This window comes from Protopterus annectens, chromosome 1.part2 (assembly GCF_019279795.1).
Source record: "Protopterus annectens isolate FY-2018-M chromosome 1.part2, PAN1.0, whole genome shotgun sequence".
Classification (NCBI taxonomy): domain Eukaryota; kingdom Metazoa; phylum Chordata; order Ceratodontiformes; family Protopteridae; genus Protopterus; species Protopterus annectens.
In genome coordinates, this window is record NC_056727.1 from 1,065,665,721 (window position 1) to 1,065,688,945 (window position 23,225).

The window sequence follows — 23,225 nt, forward strand, 5'->3', positions numbered from 1 at the left end:
AAAAATTTAATAAAAAAAATAAACCAAAGAAAAAAACTACCTGAATGGTTTAAGCAGGGGCACAAGCCACCCTGCACCCCCCATAAGTGGGGATGAGCCCACCACACCCCCGCTGTTTAAATATATCAACTCCAAGATTGCACTACAGTGCATAAAAGGGAAATCTTCCTGTCCTGCACTATATGGAGATCTCCATTGAAATGTTCAAACTTTTAAAAGTTCGATCATATGGTGTCGACCATATGACGTTCGAACTTTTAAGAGTTCGACAATGTGATATAGACCCTCTGAAAATACTACCCTCACATTACATGTATAGCAAGATTTAAGCCAATATGGATTTACTGCTGGCAGTTGTGTGAAACTAATTTGCATCATTTTTATTGAACACTTTGGAAGATGCTGGATGAATACTTAGCAGTGGATATAATTACTTGGATATGGTGAATGCTTTTGATACCATGCCACATTCAAGAGTTATTAACTTCTTAGGAGATTATACTATAAATGCTTGTGTGACAAGATGGGTAATAAACTGTCTGAAAGACAGGCTGTGTAGAGTAAAGCTTGGATGTATTTTGACTGAGGAAAGGGGGATTACAGCAGGAGTTCCAAAGGGGCATATGTTGATTCCTGTTGTTTTTGCATTTTTATGGCTACTTTTCCCAGCAATGGTAAAATATGGTTTACTAAATGCGCTAATGATGCTAAAACCGGTTCCATTATTTCTAGCATAGGTCATCAGCATGAGATTCAGCATATCTGAATACTTTGCACATGTTGGCTGTCTCACTCAGTATGAAGTTTAATATCATTATGATGTGTATGTGATGTATTTTGCTGATCGTAAGCCATGGATAATTCACTCCTTAAGAAGGTAAAGGCTATTAGAGATTTGGGAATAACAACTGATACCACTCTTTGCTTTGATCCACATTTAATGGATGGAGGTTAGCAGAAAGGTTAGTAGAAAGTATTATTCTAAGATTACAGACATCCTTGGTGCATTGTTAGACATAAAGTGATACTAATTCTTATTTATGATGCAATTTTTAGACCAGTTATGGAAACATGTGCGTGTGTCTATGCATATAACAGCACAAAGTTCTGTCGAATTGAAAAAGTTCAAAGGCATTTCACTAGGAAAGTACATGGTATGAGGGGTTTGAATACTATAAAAAGGTTAAAGGTATTATCTCTCTGTACCATTAAAAGGCAAACTAGTTAGAAGAGATCAGATAGATATTTACAAATGTGGTCATTATGATAATTTTGATGCAGGTATGGGTATTTATAAGAAGAATCATCAATATAAAACAGGGGCTAATACATTTCTAGTAAATATTAGTAGATCTAGTGTCTGGAAGAATTCACTTTATGGGAGAGTTAGAGGCTGGTGGAATACTGTCCCCATGAGCATAAGGAAATTAGGCCCAGTCACTTCCTTTAAGCATAATACAGACTGTGAGGTGGGTACTATAGTATTTGACCTTGTTTTGGTTGGAAGCAATTTCTTTGAAGGTCTGTCTGGGGGCTGAGCTTTTACTATGTAAACAATGAAGATTTTTATATCAAAATTTTTACCAAACCCCTAGTACCTGAACATTCTTCATATCCAATTGCCCATACGCTATGTCACTCCACAAATTTTGAAAATTGTTTAATTTATATAACAATAAAAAATCTTATGTCAGTTAAATAAATTATATATGCAAATACCCTCTTTCACTTTATATATAATAAATATTCTCTACTCACCCTTAATACTATTTCCATTAAAGACCAACATATTTATTTTAACATTCACCTTTTTTTATTTTCTACTTGATTTTCTACAAAATTCCTTCTGAATTGTTGTTTTCTAGATTTAACTTTTGTCTCCTATGGATACACTTTCTGCCTTATTTTCATATGTTCACAACTTACTTCACCCCTCCTCCAAAGTTAAACAATTAAACATAATATATTTACTTGTACGTTTTGAGAACTGATAATACCCTTGTCACTTCCAATAAGTATCAGATATTCATCACACTCAAACCTTTCAACATCATTTTTGTAAGATACATGATCTTCAGTCTTGGTAATCACTGGAGTACCTTATTTTACCTTACAAATGTCATCACTAGCTTCATTAGCAGTTTCTCTATTTTCATTATCTACACTAGAAGGCAATCCAGTTGTCATATGTATCATTGTCTCATGTCTACAGTGCCCTTTATATGTCCTAGTTGCATGTCATTTTTACACTGAAAGTATTTTCCTTAGTACAGTCCTGTAATAATTTATCAAAGTCATCATAATGAAAATAATTTGGGCTGCCACTAATACCTAATATTTCCTCTCATTGTATTTGCAAGTATGACATTTTATTTACCAGTATTATATAACTCCAGATATAACTGAATCTGATATCTCCCAGGCCCCTGAACATGAATATCTTTCATCCAGGTTTTTTATATTAACGACACAACATTTTTGTGAAAATTACATTTTTTCTTTAGATACTTCTGCTGACATAAACTCTACAAACAGTTTTTTTCATTTCTAAAAATATTTTGGCACACCTACAAATCCATTCCAATGGAAAAGTTCCTTTTTTGGTTCATATGTATTCAAAACATTTTCACCAATGCCACAGTATTTATGTTATTTCACAAAATTGTGAAAAATGCACAAATTCATTCTCTTACATCTTATGCCTTAAAGTCAAGAGACAATACCAGTTTGGTCCAAACTTCATATCTACTTACACTTTTATTTGATTTAGCAGATATGTGAACAAGAGGTTTGCAAGAAAACATAGTGGCACTTTTATGATTTTCTCTGATTTTGCCATTCACCTAACAACTTTAAAATTAACCCATCCATACAAATTATCCTTCTCAAGCACTATATTATTATTTTTGGTTACTTCCAATATTTTGACTGAGGGCGCGGCTATGATACCACAAAAAATGATCAACTGATATGATCAAGTCTTCCAATTTTATTGTTCTGTTGTGCCAATCAGAAGGGCTAGGCTGACAGATGTTTTAATAGATTTGAAATTATTCACTAGAAAGTTAAATTTTAGTATGTTATTTTTGACAACCCTGATTGTCGTAGTGATACTCACATTTTAAGGAGACATAGCACCTATAATCCACCATTACATCTGGCTATCACTCTATTTGAAAAACTTTGTAAATGGGATATTAGGTCCTTACTTAAAGATCAATGTAAGAAAATTTCCCACTAACCTCAATAGTGATGAAAGGGAGTTATTGGTGAATAGCTGCAAAAAAGGGAATGTTAGGTTAATGAAACCTGACAAAGAAAGGGGACTGATGATAATGTATATCACTGATTACAACTTAAAGCTGCAAGGCATCTTATTATCCAATCAGTATGAGGAGGTGTATAGGAATCAAGTAAAAAATGCCTACTCAAAAATGGACACCTACAGTCATAATTTATTAATACAAGAGCAAATTTTTCATCAGGACTACCAGTACCTGAAGGATGATTATCCCCAAATACCAACTATTTTTGACATCCCTAAAATTCATAAGTGCATTACTGATCCACCCATGCAACCGATTGTGGATGCAAAAGATTCAGAAGCACATGGGATGGGCAAATGTGTAGACATAAAATTAAAGGATGTTTTAAGCAGAGAAAACACCATGTTTACTGAAACTCATTAGATTCTGGGGAATGTGGGGGAAGAATTGTTTAGTGACAATTTATTATTTCTGATGAGCAATGTAAAGGACCCATTTTCTGTCATTCCCACCAGTGTGTAGTGGAGTATTATCTTCAATATTTGACCAAGGTAGAGGATTTTCTTATGGAGATGGTATTAAAAGCAATTATATACATATTTTTTGAGGGTAGTATTTTCAAGCAAACAACTGCCGTACCGATGGGAGCAGCTTGTACTTCTATATTTGCCAACATTGTTATGACATTTTGGGAACACAATTATGTGTTCATCTCCTGATATGAGGAGGGTTGGGTCTTGTATGGTCACTTTTTGGATGACATTGCCATTTTTTAGAAAGCTACCAAAAGCAAATTATTGGAATTCTTTCACTACATCAATTGTACCACTGAATATTTTGAGGTTTACCATGGAAAAAATTTATAAGTTAAGTTGCTTAGATATTGAGATCAGAAAGGATTTGTAAAACAAAAATTTTGTTTCTGACATATACAGGAAACCGATCTATTCCCAGTTCTTTATTGCATTTTAACAGTTGCCATCCATTACACCATAAAAAAGATTCAGTCAAAGGCCATCTCACTAGTCTAGTTAGGATGGTATCATCTATAGACACATTTTATAAGGAGGGGGATCAACTGAGAGTTATGTTGACTAACAGGGATACCAAGACCAATTTCTGGAAAAGTTTTTTTTTCAGAACTTTACAACAGCAGAAAAAGTGGGGTTTATAAACTTTTATTAGCTGAGAAAAATGAAGACAGATTAAAGATAAATATTGGTAATAAAACAGAATATAGCAATAAGTATACTAAAGGGTTAGCTTTGACCTATAACAGTGATGCAGAGATGATTAGGAAAATTATAATGAGAAACTGGAAGACTTTCAAGGTAATTGGAATTGATGAACAACAACTTGGAAGAGCTCCATGCATTATTTATAAAAATGACTGGTGTACACAAAGTTACACTAAAAGAATAGAAATAATTCAAACCAGGAGGTTCAATTAGGTGGGTACATACAGATGTGGGGTGTGTAAATATTGTTCCCACATAAAGGAGGGTGTAAGCACTAATATTAGTGGTCATGGCAGAGTGGAAAGCCTTAAGCATTGCAATTGTTATGGCCAAAGAGTGGTATAAGTATCACAATGTAGGAGCTGCCCCTGTTTCTACACAGGCAAAACAGATAGGGCCATTAAGGATAGGCTCTACAAACACCTCCACCATATCAGGGTTCAAGCTCTAAAGAATACCTTATGGAGACTTGTGCAAAACTTTGAGGGACACAGATTTGGATTTTTTGTGATTGATGTAGTTGAATTGAATATGAGAGGGGGACCATGGAAAACAAGATTAGAAGGTAAGGAGCTACAGTGGCAGTTGAAAACACATGTCATGGATCCATATGGGCTGAATGGGCTGAATCATGTCATGTGTTCTGAAGATGAAAGCATGGGAATATTAAGACAATGGATTGGATTGATATAAATTCTAGAGATTACATTTTGGAATGCTAGAGGTGTTATTTATTTATCAATATTACAAATATAAACAATAGTATTTATTTCAAATTATTTTATATATTTGTGAAAGTAATGGGTGATTTATTGTATTAATGCACAATGGTTTAGGAATTTTAGTTTTAATTGATGAATTAATGATTTTTATGTGCTTAATTGAGAGGTGGAAATTACTAGTTTTAAAAGGAAGTTGAAATATGTGCCCATTAATGCTTTTAAAGTCCAATTATATGGAAGGGGCGAAAGCACTTATTTTTTTATCCTAACTTTGTGTAAACAGTAAAATTGGAAGTCATGATCATATCGGTGGGTCATTTTTTTGTTTAATACTGCAGTCTTCTCAGTCAAAGTGTTGGATTTTTTTTGTTTGTGGTTTGACATCTGATTCTTGGTTCTTTTTGCTTATTTATTTATTTGATAATTCCATTTTTTTCAAAGTTGGACTGGAAATTAGTAAATAGTTTTACATTGTTTAAAATGAAGGTCAACAACATCTCTTCATCCCATATTCTCACCTTCTTTTGTTTCATTTCAGTAATTGTTTTGATCAGGGGAGCATCATCTAATCCACAAGAAAAAATTGTATTAATCCTTACAGTTTCTTCAAACGATGCTGTGACTTCTTCCTGTTACTGCATATTTTTCTCACTAAACACATTAAAATTTGCATTCCATTGGCAATAACCACCTATTTCTCCAAGCAGTTTTCATGACATCCAGGACAAGGTAAAAAGAAAAGAGAAGGGAAAATTCCCTGGTACCATGGCCAATATTCCCTATGTAGTATGAATATCACCATATTACCACAGCTGTCCATTAAAATAGGCCACAAACCTAATGGAATTAACCCAGTCAACAAAGCATATCAAGAACATCCACGTTCAAGCTTAAAACTGTTGTGATAACAGTGATAAAAAAGAATGGGGATACAGTGGGTTAGTGTAGGCACACTGTGCACATCTGTCTCATACCCTGAAGAATAACAGCACCAAAGACTATCACTTGTCAATGGGTTCAAAAAGTAGAGCAGAACAGTGGCATTTTAAGTGTTTTGTTAAATGTCAAGAATATGTATTCATGTTGCATACATCTCAGATATGATATGTACTAAATGGCCAACTGCCATCTCCTTACCTTTCCTTTCTAATATCAATACATGGTTTCTTGACAGATGGTGATACAGGAGATTTAGAGTCATATTTGGAGTCTGTAGAATCTTTTCTGGAAAGATAAAAGAAAATAAATAAAAAAAAAACTGACTATAATACAGTGTAAAGTTTTGTTATAATGCTGCACCTTTGTAGAGTCATAGGCAATTGCTAGTATATGGTCCAGGAGATCACTGAGGAGCCCAGTCCAATTTTCTAATGACCCTAGAGCAGTTCTGGTTAAGTGACCTGCTCAGACTCACACTGTAGGCACATGGAGGCTGAGACAATCAAACCCTTAACAGCTCATCACCATAATCCTCTGTGCTAACTGCCAGACTTATAATAATAAAAATGATGTGCATTTCCTTTTATCATGGCCCATGCTTTAATATTTCTGCTGTGTGTATAAGCCTTTTGAGAATCCCCCATTTCTTTAGCTTTCTTTTCCACACTGACAAAAATAGATTTAGAATTCTGAATTTTTCTATCAATCTTATGTTTAACAGCAACTTCTTCTCTCTGCTGATCCTTTCCCTTATATTTCATCCTTTCTATTTTCATGCTAACAATGTTTGTAAGTGCCAGTTCCTATGTTCAACCTTTCTGTTTCTATAGTAGCACTTTTGTAAGTCTCTGCTGATTTTTACATCAGTGTTTCTATCAGTTCACATTCAGTTCCTATGCTGACATCTGTTAACAAGATCTTTTTAATCATTGTTGGGAGAAATATTTCTGGTAACAGATATGATCCTTTTTATTGTCAGCCATACCCAAATTTCATTCCCTTTTATAGTTTCTATGCAAATTCCCTTTTCCTAGTTTTGATTCTAAATATCTGTCACTGTTCTGATACCCCCAGTCCTATATAGATGGGTACATATAGTATAGGTCATCAGCATGAGATTCAGCATATCTGGATAATTTGCACATGTTGGCTATCTCAATCAGTATGAAGTTTAATATCATTATGATATGGGCGTGATGCATTTTATTGATGGTAATCCAGAGTACCCTATTAGTCATGGATAATTCACTCCTTAAGAAGGTAAAGGCTATTAGAGATTTGGGAATAAAAATTGATACCACTCTTTGCTTTGATACATATTTAATGGGGGTAAGCAAAAAGATTAATAGAAAGTATTATTCTGAAATTAGGGACATCTTTGGTGCATTGTTAGTAGGGATAGTGATACTAATCCTTATTTATAATGCAATTTTTAGATCAGTCATGGAAAATTGTGCCTGTGTCTATGTGTATGACAGCACAAAGTTCTGTAGACTTGAAAAAATTAAAAAGCATTTCACTAGGAGAGTACATGGTATGAGGGGTTTGAATGCTAATAAAAGGTTAAAGGTATTATCTCTCTGTACCGTTAAATACAGACTAGTTAGAAGAGAGCAGATAAATATTTACAAATGTGGTCATTATGATAATTTTGATGCAGGTATGGGTATTTATAAGAAGAATCACCAATATAAAACTGGAGCTAAAAATTTCTAGCAAATATTAGTAGATCTAGTGTCTGGAAGAATTCACTTTATGGGAGAGTTACTAGCTGGTGGAATACTGTCCCCATGAGCATAAGGAAAGTAGGCTTTGTCACTTCCTTTAATCATAATATGGACTGTGTGGTGGATACTATAGTATTTGACCTTGTTTTGATTGGATGCAATCTCTTTGAAGGTCTTTCTGGAGGCTGAGCTTTTTCTATGTAAACATTGAACATTTATATATCAAATGTTTTACCAAACCCCTATTACCTGAACATTCTTCATATCCAAATGTCCATAAGCTATGCCTCCCCACAAATTTTGAAAATTGTTTCATTTGCAGAACAATAAAACATCTTATGTCCGTTAAATAAATTATATATGCAAATACCCTCTTTCACTTCACATATAACAAATCTTCTTTATTCGCCCTTAATACAATTTCCATTAAAGACTAACACATTTATTTTAACTTTCACCTTTTTTATTTTCTACTTGATTTTGTGCAAAATTCCTTCTGAAATTTTATTTTCTAGATTTAACTTTTGCCTCCTATGGATACATTTTCTGCTTTATTTTTATATCTTCACAACTCACTTCACCCTTCCTCCAAAGTTAAATAATCGAACATAATATATTTACTTGTACATTCTGAGAACTGATAATACCCTTGTCACTTCCAATAAGTATCAGATATTCATCACACTCATACCTTTTAGCATCATTTTTGTAAGATACATGATCTTCAGTCGTGATAATCACTTGAGTACCTTATTTTAACTTACAAATGTCATCACTAGCTTCATTAACAGTTTCTCTATTTTCATTGTTATCTACATTAGAAGACAATCCAATTGTCATATGTATCATTGTCTCATGTCTACAGTGCCCTTTATATTTCCTAGTTGCATGTCATTTTTTACACTGAAAGCATTTTCCTTAGTACAGTCCTGTAATAATTTATCAAAGTCATCATAATGAAAATAATTTGAGCTGCCACTAATACCTAATATTTCCTCTCATTTTATTTGTAAGTATGACATTTTATTTACCAGTATTACATAACTCCAGCTATAACTGAATTTGATATCTCCCAGGCCCCTGTCCATGAATATCTTTCATCCAGGTTTTTTATATTAAAGACACAAAATTTTTGTGAAAATTATTTTTTTTTCTTTAGATACTTGTGCTGACCTAAACTCTACAACCATTTTTTTTTTTCATTTCTAAAAATATTTTCGCACACCTACAACTCCATTCCAATGTGAAAGTTCCTTTTTTGGTTCATATGTATTGAAAAACGTCTCCACCAATACAAAAATGTGACAAATGCACAATTTCATTCTCTTACATCCTATGCCTTAAAGTCAAGAGACAATACCAATTTGATCCAAACTTCATATCTACTTATACTTTTATTTGATTTAGCAGATATGTGAACAAGAGGTTTCCATGAAAACATAGTAGCATTTTTATGATTTTCTCAGATTTTTGCAATTTGCTTAACACCTTTAAAATTAACCCATCCATACTTAAACACAATATTATTATTTTTGGTTACTTTCAATATTTTGACTGAGGACATGGCTGTGATATCACAAAAAAATTATCAACTGATATGATCAAGTCTTACAATTTTATTGCTCTGTTGTGCCAACCAGAAGGGCTAGGCTGGCAGACATTTTAACTGATTTGAAATTATTCACTAGAAAGTTGAATTTTAATATGTTATTTTTTGACAACCCTGATTGTCATAGTGATACTCATATTTTAAGGAGACATAGCACCTATAATCCACCATTACATCTGGCTATTACTCTATTTGAAAAACGTTGTAAATGGGATATTAACTCCTTACATAAAGATCAATTTAGAAAATTTCCCACTAACCTCAATAGTGATAAAAGGGAGTTATTGATGAATATCTGCAAAAACAAGAATGTTAGGTTAATGAAACCTGACAAAGGAAGGGGGTTGATGAAAATGAATACCACTGATTACATCTTAAAGATAGAAGGCATCTTGTTATCCAATCAGTATGAGGAGATGTGTAGGAATCAAGTAAAAATTGCCTACTCAAAAATATACACCTATATTCATGATTTATTAATACAAGAGCAAATTTCTGATCAGGACTACCAGTACCTGAAAGTTGATTATCCCCAAATACCAACTATTTTTGGCATCCCTAAAATTCATAAGTGCATTATTGATCCACCCATGCAACCGATTGCAGATGCAAATAGTTCATAAGCACATGGGATGGGCAAATATGTAGACATAAAATTAAAGGATGTCTTAAACAGAGAGAACACCATATTTACTGAAACTCATTAGCTTTTCGGGAATGTGGGGGAAGAATTGTTTAGTGACAATTTATTATTTTTTATGATTGATGAAAAGGACCTATTTTCTGTCATTCCCCACCAGTGTGTAGTGGAGTGTTTTCTTCAATATTTGACCAAGGTAGAGCATTTCTCCTATGGAAACAGTATTAAAAGCAATTATATACATATTTTTGAGGGTAGTATTTTCAAGCAAAAAACTGGTATACCGATGGAGGCAGCTTGTGATTCTATATTTGCCAACATTGTTATGTCATTTTGGGAACACAATTATGTGTTCAACTCAGGATTTGAGGAGGATTGGGTACTGTATGGTCATTGTTTGGATGACATTACCATTTTTTTGAAAGATACCAAAAGCAAATTATCGGAATTCTTTCACTACATTAATAGTACCACTGAATTTTTTTGAGGTTTACCATGGAAAGATCTTACAAGTTATGTTACTTAGATGTTGGAATCAGAAAGGATTTGTTAAACAAAAATTTTGTTTTTTTTTTTTTTTTTTTTACTCAAATGATTTTTATTTTGATGAAATAACACATTAATTTAATACATTCAATAACTATTTACAGTATTTACATTCAGCCTGACAAAAAGGATTCAGATAAAAACATTTGTAGTTAAATAATAAGTTAATATATGATAGTTAGGAAGAGTTTGGTTCCATCTGTATGGTATCAATCAAATTCAAAAATTTCCTCCACAGACTATTAACCAATGGCTTAGGAAAAGTTAACTCTTTAGTTCTTTTTTCCATTAGTATGCATTTCTTCAGTGATGATAGGAATTCCTCCATTGTGGGTGCTACATTAGAGTTCCATCTTCTAGTTATACATTTTCTGGCTATTGCTAACATTGTCTACAACAAATACAGGTCATCTTTCTTCATATTATTGCTATTAACAAAATTCAATAAAATTAAAGACTTTGTCAAAACAAATATACCAGTATAGATAGCTTGAAGAAATTTGTTAATCTCATTCCAATATGGTTTAATATTAGTACAGTCATAAAAAATATGAGAGCAGTCAGTATTAGTGGACAGATGACATCTCCAACATAACTAAAAATGTTGTTTCTGACATATACAGGAAACTGATCTACTCCAATTCTTAATTGCATTTTAACAGTTGCCATCGATTACACCATAAAAAAGCTTTAGATAAAGGCCATCTCACTAGTCTAGTTAGGATGGTATCATCTTTAGACACATTTTATAAGGAGGGGGTCAACTGAGAGTTATATTGACCAACAGGGATACCAAGACCAATTTCTGGAAAAGATCTTTTTTCAGAACTTTACGACAACAGAAAAAGTGGGGTTTGTAAACTTTTATTAGCTAAGAAAAAGGAAGACAGAGTAAAGACAAATATTGGTAATAAAATGGACTACAGCAATAAGTATACTAAGGGGTTTGCTTTGACCTATAACAGTGATGCAGAGATGATTAGAAAAATTATGGTGAGAAAATGGAAGACTTTCGAGGTAACTGGAATTGATGAACAAACACTTGGAAAAGCCCCATGTATTATTTATAACAATGACTGGTGTATAAAATGTTACACTAAAAGAATGGAAAGAATTTGAACCAGGAGGTTCAATTAGGTGGGGACATACAGATGTGGGGGGTGTAAATATTGTTCCCACATAAAGGAGGGTAAAAGCACTAATATTAGTGGTCACTGCAGAGTGGAAAGCCTTAAGTACTGCAATTGCTATAGCCAAAGAGTGGTATAAGTACAATGTAGGAGTTGTCCTTGTTTCGCCACAGGCAAAACAGACAGGGCCATTAAGGACAGGCTCTACAAACACCTCCACCATATCAGGATTCAAGATCTAAATAATACCTTATTGAGACATGTCCAAAAATTTGAAGGACACAGAAATGGATTTTTTGTGATTGATGTAATTGAATTGGATATGAGGGGGGACCATGGAAAACAAGATTAGAAGGTAAGGAGCTACAGTGACAGTTGAAAACACATATCATGGAACCATATGGGCTGAATGATGCAGTATCCATGTCATGCCTTCTGAAGATGAAGACATGGGAATATTAAGACAATGGATTAAATTAATATAAATTCTAGAGATTACATTTTGGAATGCTAGAGGTGTTTTTATCAATATAACAAATATAAACAATAGTATTTATTTCAAATTATTTTATATATTTGTGAAAGTAATGGGTGATTTTTTTGCATTAATGCAGAATGGTTTATGAATTTTAGTTTTAATTGATTAATTAATGATTTATGTGCTTAACTGAGAGGTGGAAAGGACTAGTTTAAAAGCAAGTTGCAATACATGCCCATTAATGCTGATAAAGTCCGACTATATGGAAGGGGCAAAAGCACTTATTATTTATTTATTTATATATTTATTTATTTGTTTATTTGTTTATTTATTTATTTATTTATTATCCTGACTTTTTGTAAACAGTAAAATTGGAAGTCATGATGATATCAGTGGGTCATTTTTCTTGAATAGTGCAGTCTTCCTGGTCAAAGTGTTGGATTTTTTTGCTTGTGGTTTGGTTCTTGTTTCTTTTTGGTTATTTATTTATAGGATAATTCCATTTTTTTTCAAAGTTGGACTGGAAATTAGTAAATAGTTTTGCATTGTTTAAAACAAAGGTCAACAACATCTCTTCAGCCCATCTTCTCACCTTATTTTGTTTAATTCCAGTAATTGTTTTGACCAGGGCAGCATAATCTAATCCACTAGAAGAAATGGTATTAATCCTTACAGTTTCTTCAAACAATATTGTGACTTCTTCCTGTTACTGCATATTTTTCTCACTAAACTCTACACATAAAAATTTGCATTCCATTGGAAATAACCACCTATTTTTTCAAGCAGTTTTCATGACATCCAGGATGAGGTAAAAAGAAAAGAGTAGGGGAAATTCCCTGGTACCATGGCCAAGATTACCTGTGTAGTATGAATATCACCATAGCTGTCCATGAAAATAGGCCATAAACCTAATATAATTAACCCAATCAACAAACCATACCAAGAAAATCCAAGTTCAAGCTTAAACCTATTGTGATAATGATAAAAACAAAAATGGGGATACAGTCTAGGTTAGTGTAGGTACAACGTGTACATCTGTCTCATAAAGTCCAAGAAACAGGTGTGGAACAGCTAAACATACTGGTGAACCAACACAAAATTAAATCCAGTAACAAAAGGCACAGCATGACCATCCATATAAAACAGGGTTTATTACATCAAGCTTTCGAGTTGAAACCCTTTCAAGAATGAATCAATACATTAAAACCACAGAATAAACATACGCCAGCCAATCACATAACATAACTCATAAACACATTATATAATTATGCAATTTGTATAAATAATATAATGTAACTAACTAAACCTAATTTGTTAAAAAACTTCATTAGACAATAATCAACTTAATAATGTACTAAAATACTTCATTACAACCTAAAAAACGTATATGGTGTTCTAACTGACATATGCTTGTTTTAATTTTAAAATGGGTTTAGTTAGTTACATTAATGATATTATTTATACAAATTCTTGAAAAAGAGTTTCAGCTCAAAAGCTTGATGTAATAAACCCTGTTTTATATGGATGGTCATGCTGTGCCTTGTGTTACTGGATTTAATTTTGTGTTGGTTCACCAGTACGTTTAGCTGTTCCACACCTGTTTCTTGGACTTTGTTTGCTTGTTTTGTTGGTGAGAATAGCACATCCTTAACCTGTTTAAAAACAACCAGCCTTTGAGAAGGAATTTTACTAACCGCTAAGATGAGTGGATTATCTGTAAAGAAAATGTTAACTGTTGGTGAGAACCCTCCTTTGCTTCTTTTTCAATCTACCACTTCTGAGAATTTGAATGTGACTGTACCTGCTAATGATTCTAAAAAAGACGAATGCTTACATAAAATGCGTGAACTTGAACTGTTCGTTCAGAAGTATAAGAGACTGCAGTGGCAGATACTTTCATTCTCAGCCTATTTAGAGATGGGTATTGTGCCAAAAGGGTTGAGAATAACCAAAATGCTGACCTATGGGAACAAATATCCCACTCTCTTAAAGAAATAGCAGGAACTTAATCTACATACCAGCATGGAATATATGATTTTTATGAATTACTTTTTCACAGAAATAGAGTATGATTTATGCACTAAGACACTCTTGAAAATAAAATTGTTACCTGTACTGAGTTTGAGAGACTTACACAACAGTATCAAAATGTGTTAGATAAGCTTGCTGAGTTTGAAAGCAAACTAGTCTCTACTAAGAAGCGAAAGCTGATTAGAGACATATCTGACTTTCAAAACGGCCGTGTTTTCTCTTGGCCAAGAGAGGAAACTGTGAGGGCTCGTATTTCATCAAATATAAGTGCAAATCATGCAAATGTTCAGCCGCAGCAATCTAGAAGAGAGGGCTCTTCTGCTGCAAGTAATATGACATTAATTAATGCACAGGAAGGAGCTGCTATGCATATAGGGGAAGTTGTTACAGCTTTAGACTCTTTTGCAAGTGAATCTACAGGTCAAGAAATGCTGGCTGACAGAAATCATACTGCTGAAGTTCATAACAGCAGTACTACTGCTACTGAGACAACTAGTAGTTTTTTAGGCGAAACAAATCTAAAAATAAGCCTACAGCTTCAAATACAAGTGCAGCAGAGGGAGAGAGAATGAAGCAGGCAAAGAGGAACACCACAAAGGAAAGACGTGGGGGTGAGACCGAAGGTAGGCTCTATAACAAGAAGCAGAAAGACTTAGCAGGACATACCATTGTTAACTTGTCTGGTTTTGAATTTTCTGAAATGGAACTGAGATTACTAGACAAAGGTTTAACTTTTATTCCATCTGTCAATGGCTTATTGAATGACAGCATTACAGAGTTAAGAATGTTTGTTAGGAATTTAGATTTAAAAATGTTATTTGGGAACAATAATGCCAGTACTAAAAATGCCTTAAAAAGAAGTAGTACTTTCTTGCCTAATAGTACAGCTACTGTTACAGTCTTTTTACAGTTATGTGAGAATGATGTTTATAATCTGTTTTTTAATAGAAAATCATCCAGTTTTCACAACTTGAATATTAGTGAAAGAAAAGTATTAATGGAATTAATAAAAAGGACTGACATTATACTGAACCCAGCTGATAAAGGTGGGAAAACAGGTATATTTAATGTACAACAGTATCAAGAACTGGTGCAACATTTAAGGTTATAAATGTTATTGAGCTGAACAGAATGATTTATAGGATTAAAACTGAATTGTATGACTATTTGATGCAATTAGCAATTATTCCTGAACAGTATAATTATTATTTATATAGAACATCCTGTTTGCCCTGTCATATATGGGTTGCCCAAGCTTCATAAGAACTTGCTTGACCCCCCCCCCCCCAGTGACACCCATAGTCTCAGGAAAACAATGGGCTACTAGAACAATCTCAAAATATTTAGACCAGTAACTTAAACCTTTATTGAAACATAGCATGTCCTAAATAAAGGACACTGGTGAATTTTTAGAGTCACTAAGAAGGTTTTTGGCTATAAATATGACAAATGTACTGTTTGTAACTATGGATATTAAGTCCTTATTATGGTTATTCCTAACAATATAGGTATTGAATATATGAATTTCTAGTTAAGTACAGTACTTTTACAGCAAACAAAATCCCACTGCTATGCGCTCTACTGGAGATTGTTTTGCAAAATAATGTTTTCATGTTTGGGGATGATGTGTATCATCAGATGTCAGTAGTAGCTATGGGCACACCTGTAGTCAACAGCTATGCTAACATAGTGTTGGCTAGATGGGAAGAATATACTCTTTTTGATTCTAATAAAAATGAATACCACAATAGTGCTTTAATGCATTACAAATGCTTTGTAGATGACATAGTATTGTTGTGGAGAGGTAGTAGAGAGGCATTGGAGCTATTTGTTGAACATCTACAAAATAGCACCAGCTTCCTTAAGTTTGAACTGTCCTGTTCAGTAGAGGAAATCACCTTTTTGGATCTTAAACTGATGAATATTGATGGTAGAATTCACACATCTATATATAGGAAAGAAGTACAAGCAACTAGGTATGTACATAACTCCAGTATGCACCCCACCAATATTTACAAAGGTGTAGTAAAAAGTCAATTCTTGAATGCCAGTAGGCTAAATACTACTGAAGAGGGGGTTGCAGCTGAAATTAATACTTTGACATGACTTTTTGACAAGAGGCTATAATAGAGGTTTATTAACTAAGAATGCAGAATATGTTAGATCTGACAGACCTAGTGTGGCAAACCATATTTACTTAGACAAGGCAATAATGCCCAGAATAATAGCTCTGTGAGAGAAGTTGGATGTAATAAACTAGGTTATATGATGAAGTACAACAGACATTCTAGACAGATTCAGTCCATAATTAAAAGAAATTGGACTGTTCTTAGTTCTGATTTTAATGTTAGGAAAATAGTACGAGAAAAGTCTTATTTTGTATATAAGAAAGAGAAGAACCTTAAACAACTTCTCTGCCATAAAGATTAGGTAGAAATGAAGAGCTATATAGATTTAACAAGGGGACAGTCCCCTGTTATAACTGCATTTTTTGTAAGTTCATTAATATGGAAACAGAATTTATATATCCCATAACACAAGCCAATTTTATTTTTAAAGCATCTGGGACATGCAATAGTAAAAATTTAGCTTATTTGGCTAATTGTGAGAAATGTTTATGTTTTTATATTGGAAAAAACAATTGCAAATTCAAAGAGAGAATTGCCTCCCATTTATCTGACATAAGAAGAAGGATGAGACTAATACACCTAGCAAGCATATTCTACATTGTGGAAATGAGCATGCTTTTAAATTTAGGATACTGCAGAGGGTTTGCAAGAATAAGAGGGGAGGGGCATTGTGAATGCCACAGAGACAGCAGAATACAAATGGATAAACATTTTTAGATCTGATGACTACCCAGGGCTTAATAAAACTAACAGTATTAAACCCATTTTAAACTTAAAACAAGCATATGTCAGTTAGAACACTATATACATTTTTTAGGTTGTAATGAAGTATTTTAGTACATTATTAAGTTGATTATTGTCTTTAATGAAGTTTTTTAACAAATTAGGTTTAGTTGGTTACATTAATTATATTATTTATACAAATTGCATAATTATATAATGTGTTTATGAGTTATGTTATGTGATTGGCTGGTGTTGTACATTTATTCTGTGGTTTTAATGCATTGATTCATTATTGAAAAAGACTTTCAACTTGAAAACTTGATGTAATAAACCCTGTTTTATATGGATGGTCATGCTGTGCCTTTTGTTACTACATCTGTTTCATGACATGAAGAATAACTTACATCAACAATGATTATCCCTTGTCAATGGGTTCAAAAAGCAGAGAAGAACAGTGGCATTTTAAGTGTTTTGTTAAATGTCAAGAATATGTATTCATGTTGCATATATCTCAGATATTCAGACATGATAGCTACTAAATGGCTAAGTGCCATCTCCTTACCTTTCCTTTCTAATATCAGTACATGGTTTCTTGGCAGATGGTGATACAGGAGATTTAGAGTCATATTTGGAGTCTGTAGAATCTTTTCTGGAAAGATAAAAGAAAAAACTGCAGAACGGTCTCCCAGACAAAATGTTTATTTCTTCTTAAAACAATGATGAATTTATTGCTTACCTCTCAGTACTATTATGTTATAGATGTTAGCCTGTCAGTGCATGATGATACTCTGTACAATAAAAATAACAAACTAACAATGTAAGCATAAATATATGCCCAAGGAAATGTCCTTTCCATGTTGAATTGCCTATCCATTCTTTAAGGAAGATTTAGATTCTTCATTTAGCTACCAAACTGCACACCTGTTATATACCTGACTATAATACAGTGTAAAGTTTTGTTATAACGCTGCACCTTTGTAGAGTCATAGGCAGAGAAGAACAGTGGCATTTGCTAGGTATATGGTCCAGGAGATCACTGAGGAGCCCAGTCCAATTTTCTAATGACCCCAATGCTGTTCTGGTTAAGTGACCTGCTCAGACTCACACTGTAGGCACATGGAGGCTGAGACAATCAAACCCTTAACAGCTCATCATCGTAATCCTCTGTGCTAACTGCCAGACTTATGATAGTAAAAATTATGTGCATTCCCTTTTGTCATGGCCCTTGCTTTAATATTTCTGCTGTGTATATAAGCCTTTTGAGAATTCCCCTTTTCTTTAGCTTCCTTTTCCACACTGACAAAAACAGATTTAGAATTCTGCATTTTTCTAACAATCTCATATTTAACAACAACTTCTTCTCTCTGATGGTCCTTTCCCTTATATTTCACCCTTTCTGATTTCTCGCTAACAAGGTTTGTAAGTGCCAGTTCCTATTTTCAACCTTTCCTTTTCTATAGTAGAACTTTTTGTAAGCCTCTGCTGATTTTTACATTAGTGTTTTCTATCAGTTCACATTCACTTCCTATGACATCTGTTAGCAAGATCTTTTTAATCATTGTTGGGAAAATATTTCTGGTAACAGATGGAACCTTTTTTACTGTCAGTCATAACCAAATGTCATTCCCTTTTATAGTTTCTATGTTAATTCCCTTTTCCTAGTTTTGATTCTAGATGTCTGTCACTGTTCTGATACCCCCAGTCCTATATAGATGGGTACATTAATATGATCCCTTATCTCCTTCTTATTAGGCATATTGGCCTGCCATATAGTATTTATAGATGCTCTCATTTTCCACATCTTCCACAGTGCTTTACACTGAGGAAACTCTTTTCCTGTTATAATATCAAGAAACTAAGGAACGACAGCTACAGGATGCAAAAGGTTTTTTATAACTGCTTGAAAGTCTTTAATCATCATGAATATATGAAAGTCTTTAATCACCATGAATATATATCACCTTCACCTTTTGTGAGACCTTTGTAAAGTTTATTTATTATTCCTTATCTACCAAAAATTAAACTTCTATCCCTTTCAAAATATGGTCCACTTTACTAGCGGGATTTTAATACAATGGCATAATGCTGACTCAATATTCTTTGCTTCAGTGTTAATAGGTTCATAGGTTCATAGGTTTATACTAGGCTATCTGCCCTAAGGCATTTATAAGCCTAGCCCAAATTTTTGTGGCTTACGCCACCCCTTATATGAAAAAATACTGTGCCCATTAGTTTGTTGTGCCTCTGTCCAGCAGTGACACAGATATGATTCCCGGGGTAAACCTACGATCTCCCATCCACAGGTCTAGATTTCTCTTGAACAGAGTCAGCGAGGTGCTCTGCCTCACATGGACCGGGATTTTATTCCACAGCATAGGGAGTCTCTGAGTGATAAATCTATCCCTCCAGCACGTCCTATTTATATCCGTGCTAAGGCTTAAGTCGCTTGCTCTAGTGGTTTTGGTGGATTTGGATTTTTTGAGGTGGAGCATGTCCATTAATTCCGGATTGGACATGGCCTTGTATGTCAGGCACATGTCACCTCTGAGCAGATGGTATGCGACTGAATAGAGCTGGAGTTTCTTCAATCTGGCAGCATATGACAGATTTTGGAGTCCCTTTATCCTTTTGGTGAGGAACTTTTGGGGTCTCTCCAATTGCTGCAGATGTCGGGTGAGATACATCCCGAATGGGGCATTGTACTCGATCATTGGTCTGATAAGTGAAGAGTACAGGGAACAATGACCTCACTAGATCTGGATGTGAATCCCTTCATGATCAGGTGGGCAATGTAGAAGGTCTTTCTAACCACTTTAGCAATGTGAGTGTCAAAAGAAAGGCCACTGTCAACCTGGGTCCCCAGGTCCCTGATAACCTCTTCTGTGCTTAGTGGATTGCCACCTATATGGTAGCTTGGGGTTACCTTGTTTTTCCCGAAGGGTATGACTATACATTTTTGGCGTTTAACTTCAGGCCATGGCTCTGGCACCAGCTATCTGTTTCCGTGAGTCCCTTCTGAAGGATATCCGTGTCCGATGCACTTTCCACTATGGCGCCCAGTTTGCAGTCGTCTGCAAACTTTGTCAGCCAAAGTCCTCCCATGTTGGCCTGTACTTCTGAGAAGTAGATGCCAAACAATAGGGGCCAAGGACCGAGCCCTGTGGGACACCACTTGTGACCGGCTTGGAGTCTGACACAGCGCCAGCAACTCTAACCCTGTGGGTTCTGTCCTTAAGCCAGTTTGCAACCCATCTTGTGACATATGGGTTTACATTTAAGCTGGTAAGTTTTTCTACAATACCCGAGTGGGGTATTGTGTCGAAAGCCTTTGCAAGGTCAAGGTAGGCTGTATGGACTGCCTTTCCCTCATCAATGGCCTTGGTGACTGTTTCAAGAAGTCGACCAAGTTCAAAAGGCATGATCTTCCCTTGACAAAGCCAAACTGGGTTGGGTCCAATGTCTGCAAGTCCCCTATATCTTTGTTTATGAGCTCCATTATGATCCTCTCCATAGCTTTGCAGACTAGACTTGTTAAGCTTATGGGGCAGTAATTACCAGGGTCCGTGAGGCGCCGCCTTTGTGGAGTGGGACCACAGTTGCCGTCACGCCACTCCTTGGGCATGTATCCTGTGGTAAGGCTGAGATTAAACAGCTGCCTTATGTGCGGGTTTAATTCCTCATTTAGCTCGTGTAGCACACAGCCGGGGACACCATCCGGTCCCATTGATGCTGTGTTTTTAGCTTTAGAGAGAGCAGCTTTCACCTGCGCATTTGAGATGTCCGGGAGGCTACACTCGGCTGGGATAGTTATCTCTCCTTTAGGGGAGAGGGGTGAAGTTTGCACTGAACCTGTCTGCCAGTATGTTGGCAATGTCTGTGGGTTCAGTGATTTTTGTATCATTTTGGACTAATTCTGAGCATATCTGGGAGTTTCCACCCAGGTTCCTAACATAGCTGAAAAAGGCCTTATGATTGTCCTTTGAATCCATGGCAATTTTTCTCTCAAAATTGGCCTTAGTTGATTTTATGAGTGCTCGTATTTTTTACTAATAATGATCAGGGGTGACTTCCCTTTTATGGATTTTGTTCTATCATGTAATAGCTTTCTCCTCTTATTGTAAAGTTTGTTAATGGCTGGGGTCCACCAGACTGGACGTTTGCCCTTTGTGGAAAGAGTCTTGGTTTTATTTGGGATTGCCTGATCCATGCAGTCCTGGAGGTGTTCATAGAAGGCATTTGTAAGGGCTTCCGCAGCTTGGGTTGTGGTTTCCTCTGGCTCAGGGGCCTTGAAGGATACCACACCAGTCTTGAGTAGTGTGAAGTTTGCTTTAGAGAAGTTCTTCACTATGGTCTTTTTGTTTGGGGGGGGGGGGAAATATGGATTTCCAGTGAGATTAGTTTATGATCAGATCTCACCAATGAGGGATATACTTCGGTGTGGAGCATTTTGTCCCCATGTTTGTGACAATGAGATCTAGTATATTTTCTCCTCTCGTGGGAACAGTGACTAGCTGTTCCATGGCATTTGAATTTATGAACTCCAGGAACCGTTGGGCTAGAAAGTTAGGGCTTGAGTAATGTTCCCAGTCTATATTCGGGTAGTTGAAGTCACCCAATATGATGGTGTTTGGAGATACATTTATACCCTCCAGTGTCTTCAGGAAGGCTGTGTGGGGTTCCTGAGTTTGAGAGGGTGGCCTGTAGCATGCTACAATTTGTAGAGCAGTTTTGCCTATGGTTAGTTGCACCTGGATGGTTTCGAAGCTTGTGCGTTGCCACCAACCTGGAAGTGTGGGTATCCTTTATGAATATGGATACACCCCTCCTTTTGTGGTGTGGTCCGGGTTTTGGGGCGGAACGCATGATATGAGGTAAAACCTAATAGTGCCGGGGTGCTCTCAGGAGCCTTGAACCAGGTTTCAGTTACAGCACAGACATCGATGTTCTCCATACTGAGAAGGGCCTCGAGTGTGTGCATTTTGAGATTTAGACTTCTGGCATTGAGCAGCATTACCCTCAGTTTCTTCCCATTTTTGTTTTCTAGGGTGGTAGGTTTAGAATTTGAGCCTTGCCTAAAAAGGCACCATGGGGGTGGCAAGAGCCTTAGCCAATATCCGGAATCCCAGGAGTGACAGGTGCAAGCCATCCCTTGCGAAGCAGCGTGGCTTGTCAAGCATGTCATCCCAGGCAGACAGACACTGGATCCCCTTTGAATGACACCAGACATTAAGCCAATTGTTAAAGCTGATCATCTTGTCTCTATATTGTGGCATCATTCTTGGTGAAGGAAGGATACTGCTCAGGGTTAGGGTCATACCTGCCTGGGCTACATAATCAGAGAGCTCCTCTATGTCTCTTTTCATGTAGTCCAGGGAGGTACGTCTCAGGTCATTCACACCAGCATGGACAATGACTGTGTCATATTTGTACTTGCCGTGGAGTGACCTGAGTGCTTGTGTTATGTGGTGGATTCTAGCGCCCGATAGGCAGCTTACTGTGACCCTCTCCTTGTTCAGCCTGGTGAGTGGGGCGTCAGTGTGTCTGACTATGGAGTCACCTATGACAAGTATGTTTGGTGTTGTATTTGGCCTTAAGGGCTGTGACTGCTTTGCACACTGCTTTTGTGGTTTATGTGTTGCTTGTGGGGTGTCTTGAGGTAGCAGTTGTTTGGGTGTCTGCTTTGGAGGCCTCTGCTGTTTAGGTAAATTTTTACTCAGAGCCTCCGAGTATGTCTTTGTGTGTTTATGTGTTTGATTCAGTGGAGTGGTAGCATTATGTGAGGCTGGTTTTGTGGTGTGTGTAGTTGCCTTCTCCTCCTGTCTGGTCTTGCCAGTCCTGAGTTGAGAGAGCTCAGCCTCCAGTTTGGCTAAATAGCTGCATCTCTCGCAAGTATTTGTGTTATGTGGGAGGAGGAGAGGGTTGTCTGTGTACATGAGGCAGTTATAACATTGCCTCAAGATTCCCAGATTCACCAGCTGGACCGGAGAGGAGATTGACAACTGACCTTTGGACATGCTAGAATAATATTGGGAAATCCTTAATTGAAA

At 35.6% G+C, this 23,225-nt stretch overlaps 1 protein-coding gene across 4 annotated transcripts in view; it reads right to left on the reverse strand.

Annotated features, from left to right (window-relative positions):
- Positions 1-23,225, reverse strand: part of LOC122792228 (transcription elongation factor A protein 3-like) — a 1,160,229-nt gene that overhangs the window by 444,981 nt on the left and 692,023 nt on the right. For all 4 annotated transcript variants that reach the window (XM_044059974.1, XM_044059973.1, XM_044059975.1 and 1 more), the window contains 2 exons: positions 17,741-17,827; positions 6,364-6,450 (listed from right to left, as the gene is read on the reverse strand). In XM_044059974.1, the coding sequence (XP_043915909.1) occupies positions 6,364-6,450; positions 17,741-17,827 (174 nt within the window). The remainder of the gene's footprint in view (positions 1-6,363; positions 6,451-17,740; positions 17,828-23,225) is intronic.